The 14,872-nt window shown below is 40.1% G+C and overlaps 1 protein-coding gene across 1 annotated transcript in view; it reads left to right on the forward strand.

Annotated features, from left to right (window-relative positions):
- Nucleotides 1–14,872, forward strand: part of ephb2b (eph receptor B2b) — a 168,971-nt gene that overhangs the window by 67,616 nt on the left and 86,483 nt on the right. Inside the window, exon 3 of the mRNA XM_084739239.1 lies at nucleotides 8,185–8,869. Coding sequence (XP_084595365.1) covers nucleotides 8,185–8,869 — 685 coding nt within the window. The remainder of the gene's footprint in view (nucleotides 1–8,184; nucleotides 8,870–14,872) is intronic.

Here is a 14,872-nt window from a genome sequence, read left to right on the forward strand (position 1 = left end):
CAACAGAGCCTCCCAAAACTCAGATCAAACTGTAAAACTAGGTAGTATCGATCAACTGTGGATCAAGATTGTGTTTCTGTATTGCCTATATCTCACTTAAAAAGTCTTCTAAAACATATTTTGGTTTAGTTGTAATATGAGAAAGATTGCGACCAGGCAGATGGCCATTATTTCCTGCTGAACGGACAAGCCAAAACCACTCATCACCTAAGTCACAGTATGTCACCCAGAAGCCCCATGATCTCACTGGCACTGCACATGGTCTGGTTTCAAAAAAACAAGATGGCAAATATAGCATAATCAGGGCTTCAGAATGTGTTATTTTGCACTGCAAGCTGAGTGCCACTCTACTCCTGTTATATTCAAAAGAAGGCAGGAAACTCTATCGCCAATATCTAATGTAATTCTGCAACTTACACTACAACAATCTAGATGGATAAATATGTTTTTTTTTTATTTGGGGGATTACTGTTACTTTAAGAGAAAAAAACTACAACCAGTATGAACATTTTTTTTATGCAAATGTTTGCAAAGAAACTTAATGCAGCTCCTTCAACATTTGTCTGTGTAAAGTTACTCGCAGATCTCGACCCACTGAGAATCTGCTATGTGACATAGAGCTAATGTATAGCCAGCCAGCCAAGCGGGGTTAAGTGGTCAATGTTTTCCTCTCAAGTGGAGCTGAGAGACGTGTGAACATCAGGTCAGACCTCCTGACCCGCTCTGTCCCACGCTGAAGTACTGACAACAGCAGCCATTTAGAGATAGACTTATGGCCGCAGGGAGCACACAGAGCCACTGTGGAAGGAAAACTGAGGTCTCCTGCATAGGCGGAGAACATAATGAGGTGGTGTGTGTGTGGGTTAGGTTATCATTATGGATGTGTCATAATGTGCTATGTAGCAGGATATATCTAGTGTCACGTGGGGACACACCACCACACAGGAGAGTTTTTGCAGGAAGGCAATGTGCAGTGAAACAAATCATTTCTGTGTGATTGATCAAAGACATTGCATATTGTATTAGAATTATTTTAGAATAAGATTGAGGTTGTTTACATATAATTGTGGGCATATGTGGCAGACCAACCTACCTTTTTTTTTGCACGTAGCGTTGCTTCTCTTTACGAGTAATTTGTTGAACATATTTCATTGTATTGGATTCATTGGGTCTGAAAGTGACCACTAATTTATGCGATTCACAATTTAAGTCTGTGAAATTATATTTAAGGAATTATGCAAAGAAACATGCAAACATAATCCACATGTAAAGTTGTGGAATGGGGTAAAAGATGGAATTGTTCTTGTAGTTTCACATGTTGTGCATTAGTAGTGGACAGTGGTAATTGGAGCTGACTGCAACAGACAGTTCTACTTAAGTCTGTGTGTGTGTGTGTGTGTGTGTGTGTGTGTGTGTGTGTGTGTGTGAGTCTGTCCTTTCTATGAAGCCTGGTCTCCTGCAGGATTTGGCTCCCATGGCCTCTCTCGTAGTAATTGAATGCAGAGAGTGGGTGTCATTTGTCCGCTGTCCCTCTAGGGAAGGCACTCTTGCTCTGACAGATTTCCCACAACTGCAAATGGGGCGACTGTGCCTCGAGAGTTTTCCACCGGGTCTCTCTCCCTGCTTTTCTGTGAATAATTTATTTACTTCTGTCAGTGATAGAGCGCTGATGTGTAATGTGGCTCCGGATCGTGAAGCTAGTTCAGGTTAATTCAAACACTGTAATGACAAGATGTGATAAATACGCACTTCATGTCATGTCAAAACAATGAAACTGTTAAATCTGTGAGTGTTCTGACAGTGCGTTCACACTTGACTGATGTGCTACTGTAGTCTGACCAATTGTGGCTCGTAGAACGGGCTGTTTCCTACTGTAGTTGTCTATAGCATTAACTATAAGACTTGTGGATTTATACATGTTGTGTTTAATGCTGCTATGTCATTGTCTATCATAAAGTAACCTACTTTGATTAAAATAAATATAAGAAGAGAATATAAAAGCTACAATACGACCTCTTAGAGGAATAGCTAGGATTATTTGAAGTGGGGTTGTAGGTTACTGATGGGTATTCAGTGTATTACCTACAGTAGATGGTGGTCAGCACACCCCAGTGTAGAGGAAGCAGTAAGAAGCAATGACCTGCTGTGAAGGGGGTCAGCAGCAAGATGTGTTTTAGCCACTTAAAAAAGGCCAGCCTAAAAAAAGAATGTATCTGTTAAAGTGCATGCTATATTTATAATATTCTTACAGCTTTACCTTTCCATCAGGCAGCCTTTTCTGACAGGAAACCGCCATTGTACTAGCCAAGTATCACCCTCTCTTACTCAACCAGATTCCTTCTGCAAGAATAGTCATTTTACTATGCAGAACACTGGAGTTGCTGGCAGTGTAAATATTCTAAGTCCAGCTTACACTTAAACTGATTTAGACTTTTTTATGTGGACCTTTTTAAGTGGCTAAAATACATTTTGCGGCTGACCCTGTCCACAACAATACATTACTTAGCTTCCTACATCAGTGCTCCTGCTGCTTCTCCAAATTGTGGGCATGTTGACCATCACTTACTGTAGGTAAGACACTGACTATAGATAAGGACCTTATACAACCTCACTACAAATAATCGAAACTATCCCTTTAAATTGCGGTGGACCGCTGATGTGTTCAGTAATGGATGTAGTCATTTGATTTTGGGTGATTCTTCCTTTAGTCTTCCAAATAACATTTCATTCAAACAGCTTTGAATGACTGTAATAACTGTCAACAACTCTTCCACTTGTGTTTGCCAGACAGATCTATTTATCAAAAATGTCTCAGGGTGTTGATAACCAGTGGCCATGAAGAATGTAGTTATGGTCAGCTTTTTTGCAGGCAACAAACTTGTTGACCGTCTGCACATTGGCTAAGTTTTCCTGGTTGCATAGATGTACAGGAATTTCAGGAAATTGAGAATTCTGACAATTTGATTGTATTGCTTGCAGTATGAGTGCAGTCTAAGAGCATAGTAGTCCCAACAGAGCAATATAATGGGTGACATTTCAAAGTCTGTGTGTCTGTTTGTGCACTCTTGGCTGCTGATGCTGGCCTGACTGTCCTTGAAAGTGGATATCCTTTCGGCATAAAGCCAGGGTTTCTTACTCTGTTTTAACTGGGGATTTGGTTGAGTTGTGCATTGTTTTTTATTTAGGATTAACAGTTGGAAGATTTTGTCTTTTCAGCCAATGCCTGTCAGTCATCTTAAGGCTATAACTGCAATTAAGGTCCATGTACAAATGCATGACTTATGTTTTCTTGGACACTGAATCCCTCTGCACTCGCTTACAGTAAACCAATTAAAATTAAAATGTCAGTTAAATGGACAAAATGTAAATGTTAAAGAGGAAAGTGTATGGTGGCTCCTACATAATGTGTGTTTACAAAGGAGTTTGGTAATTAGTTGCTACAAAGAGGGCCAAGGACGATTACAGACTTATTTCATCGTCCTGTTGAATGAAACACAAAGCTGTCCTTGGTGAATGGTCTCAGTTGTAGCAGTAACTCTACTCTATAATTCAGCCTTGACAGTGCGTTCCGCTTGGCTTTACAGATAAAGCAGAGCCCCACTGTCATGGAGACGTATGGATTGCAGGTCAGCTGAACTTTTCTGTCTCTCTCCTGGAGTGGCAGAGCAGATATTGATTCTGAAGCTCATTCTCAGTGAGCATCACTGAACTGTAGCACCTCGTATAACACCAGAGGAAAGGAGGAGCAGCTGAGATATAGCAGTTTCTACTAGCCTTGCCACAGCCTAACCAGCACAATCTATATTCACTTCAGACAGCTTTTCTGTGCAGGCTATTTGTTTCTCAGTACTGCTGCTCCTGCATAATATAAATTACACACACTCGAGTTAGTGGACCCACAGCTGGTGATGGAGAGTAGTTTTACTAACAAAGCAGAGATGGTCCAATAACAATTGAAATAGCTGAAAATCTGTTTGACTAGCAGGATGATAAAGGTGCAGGAATTTGTTTCGGGTATAGTACAAGGGTTATTGCACATGACTGCTTAATCAGAATCTATTATTCATTACCTCAACAGCACATGGGTACTTTTGTCAGACAGACACAACATTTGCTGACTTAAGAAGTATGTGGCTTTTACAGGTCTCCCAGTATCATCTTTTAACCAGCTTCAGTTTTTTTTCAACATAGACAAGCCTAACACATACCATATCTAAGGCCACAGGGAAAGAGACATTTGACCAAAGTTCCACCGGATACCAAGCTTGCTGGGTGCACGGAGCAAAAAGGGGTGGGACGTGAGAAGGATCAATTTTGTTATTAAATAGGAATAATCACCTAGGCCATAAATGGCAGCAGTGACAGCTGACTTTTTTATATCATTCATGTCAAAACGGTGATTCTTTGCTCATGTAACAGAAAGGATCTGGTGACAGGTACATATCCAGTGTTTGTTTTAGTCTGCTTGGAATAATAGATAAACACACAGCAGGTTAAACCAAACACTGAAGATTATTTTCCAACAGTATTCAACCCAGAATTATCAGACTCAGAACCCCAACGAGAGCAATTAAAACATAAAACAGCATCTTTTTGTTTAGAGCCAGTCGTGCGTTCAGTTTCACACCATTTAATTATACTGTAAGAGTATGTTTGTGTGTGGTGTTTCTCAGAGGATGGAAGCACATCCAGTGTACCCTGAAAAAATCCTTTGCTTGTTATTTTTTACCTTGAAGTCTTACAGGCTTATGTCAAATAACTTTGAAAAATAACCAAAATATTTCATGAATGCAAATTAGCTCCTGATAATATTTGGTATGCCTTTGGTTATTAAGAAAATGCCTTTGATCATTCTGGTATTAAACATCTATTTATTTTATGTTATATATACGAGTCAATGCACTCAGCCCTATGGCTGTTGATTTCCACACTCTGAGAACAAGAAAAACAACATTTCGCTAAATGTAACAGGATCTCAGTAGAATAAGCTGGAGTTTTTGTTTCCGTCATCATCTGAGGGCAGCTCATCCCCTCTAACTAATCCATCTTGACATCCACCACCAGGGTTACCTCCACCTCCTGTACTTAAAACACATGACCACCCTTTTACACCACTCTGTGTAAAGAGCCAGGGGAAAGAGCTGTGAAAATGAAGACGTTTCTTCTAATTTCACACTCTGTGCTTGATCGTTAGGCTCTTATTATGCCCCATTTGCTTCCCTCCACTGGCTGTGATGAAAGCGGGGCAAAGAGGCCATGACAGGACAAAAAGGGGCCCTCCATCAAAACACATTTTGTTTGGGGTCTTTTTTAGCCAGGCTCAACCCTTCCCCCCACATCACTGCCAACACTTTCCCCTGCAGTTTCCCCTGTCTGCATCCCTCATTAGCAGCAACCCCCACCTGTCTCCACATTCATTTTATTAAACTGCAATTGTCCAATGCTCTGCACTTGGTAGAAGCGGACTGTCCGCTCTTGTTTAATTGGCCCACAGCCTCCCCACTGCTCTTCAACAAGTGGGAAGGTCAATGGCTGCTCATGACCTGCAATGATGATGTCTGTTCGCATGGGCCAAAAGACAGATTTGTCCTTCAAACGTACCCCCAAGGACCTGTAGATTCTACAATCATGTAGTAACTTCTTTATTTGTCTGATTTTAACACAAAGCTGACCACACTGCACCAGTTTGGTGTGATGGAGCAGTAGATTTTTAACCTGCATCCACATGTTGTCTGACATTCTTGGTGATCAAATTTAAATTTAAATTCACACACTTGTTGCTGACCCTTTCCAACAGCAGTATGTTGCTTAGCTTCCGTGCTGATGCCCCTCTATGCTTCTCCAAACTGGGGGCATGGCAACTGGCACCTGCTGTATATAATGCAATAAGTATCTCACATCAAATAATCTGAACTGTCCTTTTAATGTTAAAGCTTACTTTTTTGTTTTTGTAAGTGGACTTAGAGACCCAGTTTTGATTCAGATAAAGAAGTTCTTATTTTAGTTTTTTGTTAAGCTGCATTCTCATTACCCTCATTAATGCTATTATTCTTGGCTGGACATCAGTCTGTTCTGTTTAGGTTGGCTTGTGTGATGGTTTGGGTTTGGGTCAAGCCAGCATCACACTAGCAGTGATTAATTAGGACATGGGAATTAAGGACTAAAGCCATTCTAATTAGTTCGAAAGTGTTTGATAGAACGCCGGTTTGCAACAAGAGGGGTGACTTTCTTCTCCCAACCCGTCAAAATCTGTCAAAATCCTCAGTAAGTGGGCACTAATTTGAGAAATTATATCAGCTGTGAAGTGAAGAGTGAAGGGGGGAGGTAGAGTGGTGGAAGCAGTAGAGGGTTGCAGCTGATACAAAACGGCTCTTGGGGGTTGAGAACAGGTTTTTTTCCTTGGCTGAGATGCTGAGGTCAAGGTCATGACCTGCTCGGTGGTTTGAGCGCATGGTGTTTAAAGCTGGTTTGATCCATGGCCAAGGGGCAGGAAAACCACAGAGGTTGCATCTGGAGTCTGTACAGTCAGAGCGAGTGCTCAAATTGGTGTGCAATACGTGGACTTTGAAGTAGAACAGAATACCCAGAAAACCTGGAGTGAAATTTGCTCCTTGATTATTCTTTATATGATTACCTGTGTAATATGATTATGTCAGTTTAGTGTGACTTTGATTGTGGAAAATTCATGTCATGTTTCCTCCTTTGCTTCACTATAGTGAAAGGAGCTTTCACTGCAATGTCAATAATCCATTACAGTATGTGCTATGAATGTGTCCTATTAAGACACAATAAAAAAGTGGGACACTATCACGTAAACCACAACCCCTCTGCTCTGTTCAACTGACTTAATGTCACGTCTCCAGTTTCTCTTAAAGCATTACAGGATGTGAACAGTTTCCTCAGTGAGACAAAAGGAGACACTAAACATCAAAGCTTTCTGCATGTACAAAGCAGGGCTTATGTTTTTTACATCCCAAAATAATCATAATAACGTTTCCTACAGTAAACAGTGCTTGAAATTAAGGAATTTGCGTTGTCTGAGGGACAATAAAAATACCACCTGGGACACAAAGATATGGTGTCTGTGACAATTCTGGGACAGTAAAGAAACTTATTATTAAAAATAAAATTATTATGTTTATGTGTTATGGAATATAGGCCCGTGTCATTTTAATTGTTAGGTGTTCCAATTTGAAAATGTGAGGTGGTGCTGACACAAACTCTGTGCTACATCACATAGGTGTTTACACATCGTCATGGTGTTTAAGATAAAATTTTACTAAAAGTTTACTATAAGGTATGTTCAAAGTGTGTGTATTAAATTTCCATCACAATATACCAATCAGCAATTTAACCAATGACTGAAAGAAATTGAAGAATGAAAATTGTTGTGGAACACCTAGAGTAATTTTAACTTTTTAAGTACAGGGAACAAATAGTAGAACTTTCATGGCGGATAAACTGTACTGAACTTCAGAACTTTGGGACAATGGTTGTTAAGTCTGGGACAATTAAAAGTTGTGGAACACTGACAAAATAAATTTATTTTGATCCCTGACTATAAATTTGGTATGATGCAAATAATCACACTCAAATGAAAACCAGATTTTCGGCTAGACATTCTGGAAAGATTAAAAAAATAAAATAAAAAGGCAAACTGACTCTTTAATCCAAGTACAGACTTACCAAGTGACAATTTCATAATGCCGTCTCCCCTTTGTTGGACTTAATTTTATAGTTAAAAAGTTGGAGTAAGGGTTAGAGTAAGTAATCTGTAGGTAGCTTTGTTGACATACCAGTATTACCTCATGAAATATAGAGCATGCTGGAAAGGCTGGTTTTCATTTGTTCCTTTAGACTCACCTAATGCATCCATGCAAACTGGATTATTAGAGATATTTTGTTGCTTTGCACCGTGTAATCAATTCAATCAAAATATTGCCTTCAGCTGATTACTCCCAGTAATCAAAGTATTATAAAGTCTGCATGAAAACATTCTTGTTATTGCTGCAAAATAGGTATCAGCGGGGCTTTTAGACAGTGTATATTAATAGGCAACATGCAGACCATTTAATGGTTTACAGTTGAATTGTATTTAATTGGATGAATCAGGTTAACTGTGTGCCTCAGTTGGCAATTGTTTGTTCAGATGTTAATATGTTTATGTCTGTCCTTGGCCAACAGTGGGAGGAAGTGAGCGGTTATGATGAAAACATGAACACCATCCGGACGTACCAGGTCTGCAATGTTTTCGACAACAATCAGAACAACTGGGTACGGACAAAGTACATCCGGCGCCGTGGTGCTCAGCGGATTCACGTGGAGATGAAGTTCTCTGTGAGGGACTGCAGTAGCATTCCCAATGTGCCAGGCTCCTGTAAAGAGACGTTTAACCTTTATTACTATGAATCTGATGCCGACACAGCCACCAGAACCTCTCCAGCCTGGATGGAGAACCCCTGGATCAAAGTTGACACCATCGCAGCAGATGAGAGCTTCTCCCAGGTGGACCTCGGGGGCAGAGTGATGAAGATCAACACTGAGGTCCGGAGCTTCGGCCCTGTGTCACGAAATGGCTTCTACCTGGCATTCCAGGACTACGGCGGCTGTATGTCGCTCATTGCTGTCCGAGTCTTTTACCGGAAGTGCCCTCGTATCATCACTAATGGGGCGTTGTTCCAGGAGACCCTCTCAGGGGCAGAGAGCACCTCCCTGGTGGCTGCGCGAGGTGTTTGCATCCCTAACGCGGAGGAGGTGGATGTGCCCATTAAGCTGTACTGCAACGGAGATGGAGAGTGGATGGTGCCCATCGGACGCTGCATGTGCAAGGCTGGGAATGAGGCTGTGGAGAATGGGACTGTTTGTCGAGGTATGTTTAGCTCTTATATTGTTTTCATTAATCTGCTAAGCCTAATGAATCAGTCATAACAGAGTAATCCAAACACTGAAGGATCCAATCCATCCAATGTTTATGTCTGGTAGTGCACTCACTGTAAGCTGTTCCAGGGATCTATTAATTCCCATTCAATTGATGGTTTAATCTATTGACATATATTCATGTTTTAAACACATTATAGAAGGTATACATTCTGCGGATAGATTGATAGTTTCAAATGAAACTGCCATATTTCTGTGAAAATAATGATTACCTCTCCCTGTATTTTTTCAAACATAAATACACTGCTGAATATGGCAATTCACAGTAATTCTGCTTTGGGTTTGATGTGAAAATATATTGCTGCCTTTTGAAGTCGTGACTACTGAACATGTTCAGTTTAGTTCTTGCTTTTGAGCTGCCATAAAAGAATGGGAGTGGCTCATCACAGGTGTTTGGTCGCAAATCACAAGAGCTTGTCAGGGGACAATTTATTTATTACTTGTCTTCCTGTGGACCTTGTGGCACATCTACAATTAAGCCTCCAGTCTGTTACGTAGATATTACAAGATTATAATCTTTAAGTCTAGATGTAAAGAAGTACATAAAAACTAGAAATGAAATTTATAGATAGATAGATAGAGTGTATCAGCATGTTCTCCTCTAGTTTTTATAGACATTTTAATGCAGAAATGTTACATATTATACATTTAAATGCACCTACAGACTGCATTTTTTAAAGGGGTGTGTTTAAAGCCTTTCTTCCATAGTTGAATATCTTTTTTTCTGTCAGAGTAAAAAAAATTGTAAAGAGATACACCTCTCTGTACACATTTAACAGAACACATGCTTAACAGAAATTCAAAGAAAATTTGAACAGTCTGTACAATTTGTGTGCTGACGTTTTGTTGGTAGAATGCCTCCTTCCAGTCATGAGGACAAAGAGGATATTTTCCAAAATTGCCTGCATTTTCCCATCAATTGGAATCCCTCACAGGCAAATCGATTTGGCTTTTCAAAACATCAATGTACCCAACATTTACCTGTGCCATGCCCCATCCCCACTCTGGCAGGTGGTATTTGGTCAACGTGCTTAGAGATCTTGATCACTGGAAACAGCACGACAGCATGTAGCCTGCAGACTGGAGCCGTGCTGCTGCAGCCCAGCACAACAAACCACCCACCTGCGTTTCAGATCGGTGTGTTGCTGCCTCTCTTATGCGCGCCTGTAATTACAACACATCCCCCAGTGTCTGTGTGCTGGGAGGGGAAACGTGATGGGTGCTGCTGCCTCACAAACACTGCCAAGCCCTGTTCAATGACTACTAATGAGGACAGGCACCAGCTCCTCCTCGAGGAATACAGGCCAATAAGAGGCATGTGAAGATTCAAAGCAGCTACTCCCCTGTAGAAAGCTACTCTGAATCCACATCCTCACATAATTACACAAATCTGCTTGTTTTTTGACCTACATGTAATTCACTGCATGTGGTGGATTGGAACATCTCAGGGGTGTCCTCCTCAGTCATGGTAGTTTTTTGTGCTAAACGGGATTATACAATTAAATGCTGTCAGTTCAACAGGGAAAGCATGTTGATTCAAATATCCTCACTCCGCTGGGCATGAGACTTTTTGACTGAAAAATTAATAGTTTCACCTTTTATTTCTGACCATCGTATCTGCTGGTCTCTGGCTTTTTTTTTTAAATCCTAGATCCACTGGAAGAAAAGCTCCACTGACTGCATGCTCTCTTTTTCATCTCCTCCCCTGCAGTAGTGAATGTTGTAGATTCGAGCACTGCAGGGCTTTAGGGCTGGGCACTGAACTTCAATAATTTTATAACACCTATCGAATTGCTTCGATCCTTTCGAGTATTGAAAATTGCCTTGTCATTCAGTACCAAATTTTGATACCTAAAGAGTAAATGTCATAAGCATGAGTGAGCTATTTAGCATGCAGAATGGCTGTAAAAGGTGCACAGAGATGTTGTTATCTGTATCTGTTCAACCAACAGAATTATCTGTCTCTGTATCCATATTCGGGTAGAAGACGAGAGCTTATTCAGTTTATTATATATATTTTTATTTACTTACTTACTTACCAGGGACATTGCACATTGATCAACATCACAGTTTACAATTCAATGTAAATATGCCAGAAGCTAAGACGCTAATGTTTATTTTGTAGTCCCTGGGCAGGTTATGACAAATTAATGCCTGATATAGTCTATACAGCACTTCAACAAGTAATGCAGAGCAGTACAACACAATAGTACAATACACTACACTACATAAATATGTCAGAAAGGCACAACAAACAAAAACAATGAAAGTATCTAAAGGCAGTCCCAAGGAAGAGATAGTAAGATTAGTCATGATTGCGAGTTTAGTTTGCTTTGAGCCATGTCTTAAATTTATGTTTAAAGATTAGATGATTTGTGCACTCTCTTAACTCAGTAGGTAAACAGTTAAAGTTGCTCTGACTGAGAAGACTGTCTGACCAAACTTAGTGCGTCTGTATTGTACGACACAGTCCCCACTGGTAGCTGCCCCTACAGCCCTGCTGCTGCTGCTATCCTTCTGTATTATGAAGTGGATGTGATTTATAGAGGATGTCATGCTAAATCAGGCAAATTGTTGTATTTTCTGATTGGTAATGTTATGCAATGGCTAATATTAAATTTGTTTTTTTAAATGTATAATAATATTATGGTATTTACTAACAGTATTATATTAAAATAAGTACTTGTGTAAAAATGTACTTAGATATAAGCCAAACTAGTACTCATAGCATTACCTTTTTACATTTTGTATATTATTTTTTCCCAAATAATAGTGGGGAACTTTGGGTAGAAGAAATATATGTTCCCATTATTCATGTTATTTGTGCTTTTCTGAATATTGTACTCAGATTTGGGTACATCCCTATTGCTTGTACCAAGATCAAATAATGCTGGTGTGTGACTCTACATGTTGTAGAGGTATGCAGGAAAAACACTATATTAACTTTTTCGCCCAGAGACAGGGATCATTGTTTTTTTTAGAGCTGGGTACTTATCTGCCACAGGTGAAAAGTTATGTATATTCGTCCCAAACCGTTTGGGTCACAGTGTGTGCCGACCAAGAAACTTGCATATCAGTCTGAATGTCCTGTACCAAACTGTCAACGGTGTATATTTATATCAGCTACTCACACATGGAGCAAAAACTCCAGAGTGCAAGTTTTACCCTAGACCGTTTAGCAGTGCACCGATTGTTGTAGATCAGTTGGAGCATACAGGCTAACCAGCTTAGCTTGGTCAAGCTCCTGTAGTGTCACAGCTCTCGGTTAGTTACAATGAAGATGGACAAAGTGTCAAAACTGTATGCTGACATTGTTCAGCTGATGTTGGGTTTCTTTGTGGAAACACTTAAAGCACATTATTCACGATGGCATCACCCAATACTCAGCCCTACAGGGCTCATAGACAACCCGTAGTGACCCTGTCAGAAGCACATATATGTTCACAGACAGATTTCAACTGTCCTCGTTGTCACTTGGGGACTGAATATTAAAGCTTTATGAAAAGAATGCATTATCTGAGAGTGCAGCTGTGGAATGCAGCAAAACGCCAAGCACGGAGATGGATTTTTATGGCTCCATACAATAGTTATGAGCCTCAGTGCAAACAACGGGGATGTGTGTGTTTTATCAAGGGAGAAAATAAAACCATTACAGTTAAAAAGGATATTATTCTGTGGTTCGCCCATTGTTCAGAAGCCCTTTTTGATGGAAGGCTGCCACCAGTTGGTCTGCTCTCAAGTCATCTTCCTAAACTCTGAAAGCTGATATCAGCGCTTCAAACTGTGGTCAGTCACTGCCTTTCAACTGCCAGGAGTGGGATAATGAATTGATCTATGAAAGATGCGCCCATGCCTGCCGATATTATGGGGTAATGAATTGATTTGTGAGAGGTGCCCTCAGAGGGTTTGTAAGATATCCTCTTTCATAGCTGGATTATGGAGCCACAGAGACAGCATAAAGCAGCCAAGATGAAAGCGACTATTTGCACTGTTATATTAATAACGCAACCAATGCTTTGTTCCAACATCTCCGCAACTAAACGTGTAATTACGCATGTAACAATTAAATCCTTGGCAGGGATCCCGGCAAATAATTATGCTGTCATGAAATCTGTCAAAATATTGACAGTAGTAGGGGGTGCTTACATCAAATTGCTGAGGCCTTTTTCTCTGCGATTGTCTTACAAGTGAGATTAAGTTTCCTCTCTAAGAAGTGCTGGGAGTGAAGGAACCACACCAGGGCTTTTCAGCAGAGACAGCCCTGAAAAGAGAGATCCTTCTTCGCCCCAGAGCCTTGAGGAGATAGTGTACCACAGAGACACATGAGGTCCTGTTTGCCCTTGCTGTTCACTCCAGAATGAAAAGCATTCTCTTCAGTGGGGCACAATAAGAACCATGTTCATGGGTGGAATCGCAAACTGCCTTAACAATTCCCATGTGTGTTTTTTCTCTGTAATCTGATCATCTAACCCCATGCTATTGTGAGTTCAAGGGTCTTGACTGTGGGAGTGTGGCTCATGTTATAAAGCAGTGAAGATTTAGATGGAGACAATCTGTCACAGCGATACTAACAGCTTGATTCATCTTTGGGTTGTGTTTTTCTTAATGACTGTTTTTGGGGAGAAAAAGAAAAGCACCGTAAAACAAGCTGGGTAGTTTGTGTGCCCCAGATTTACTGTCACAGCATGACAGCAGATGAAAAACTGCAACAGTTTCATTTTCTGCACACTCTTCCACTTATGCGCAGTGAAAATAATCGTGTGAAAAATGATGGCAAAAACAATAAGGTTTATAGAACCAATCATAATGTTTGTTTGCAATGTTTAGAAAGCCCCTGCATCATGTATATACAATTCAATGGCAGCAACATGTGAAATGATTTCTTTTTTCATTATGTTATTTCAAAGTGCATACATTTTTGCATGGGATTACGAAATGGAATAGCCACTTCACTAATGGTAAAAACTACGAGCCAGCTCAAAATGGCAAATGCCAACATAAGCCAACATGTCCTGAACAGACATAGCACAAAAACTACCACAAAGTAACCTTTGTATATTGGAATATAAAATAGCAACTTTAACAAACTATAAGCCCAGCACAAGGCCAAGGCATGATGGGAAATGTGGGCCATTGCAAGGCTAGGCCCTTAATTATTTTGACCTCTAAATGGTGATTTCATACTAAACAGTGTTTTGACCTCATAATCTTTTAGACTCTGATAAATTTTGAGAGAGAGAGAAGACGAGATGAATCATAAGGAATCAAGAGAACCGCCAAATAAGCTCCTGTCTATAACCGAAAAATGTAGATGTTTTGACGATTTTTGACTATCGTCAGATGATAATCTGTGGGATTACACCAGTACTGACTCTGTCTCTGTCCAGAGATAGCAGCATACTCTGCCTGTGTTGCAAAATGTAGACAAATATATTTATTTAGTGCTTCTTTACTTGGCATCAACATTTACGTGCATTTTGCTGAGAAAATAGACTTGAAGCATAGATAAACAATGTGTAGATGTGTTGTTTTCAGAGATGCCACAGCACTGTTGGGTGGTTTATTAAAAACACTAAGAAAGCAACACAGTCGAATACATAAAATAAGCACAACAGGAAAATCAGATATGTCAGAACCCTGTGTTTAACTATATATATTTTTTTGTGATATAGGCTGCCCTCGGATGAGTTGGCGACTTGTCCAGGGTGTAACCTGCCTCTCGCCCGATGTCAGCTGGGATAGGCACCAGTCCCCCATGACCTTTCAGGGATAAGCAGTTACAGACGATGAATGAATTAATGAATAGTTGCGGCTGAAAATAACTACAGAAATAAACAAGTTTGCCAGTGTTATATGTTATGATACAATGCAGTAGGATACGATACAATACAATACAATACGATAACATACTCTATTATAGTAAAAATGTTGTAAT

Source organism: Lutjanus erythropterus, chromosome 2 (assembly GCF_056507025.1).
Source record: "Lutjanus erythropterus isolate fLutEry1 chromosome 2, fLutEry1.hap2, whole genome shotgun sequence".
Taxonomy (NCBI): domain Eukaryota; kingdom Metazoa; phylum Chordata; class Actinopteri; order Lutjaniformes; family Lutjanidae; genus Lutjanus; species Lutjanus erythropterus.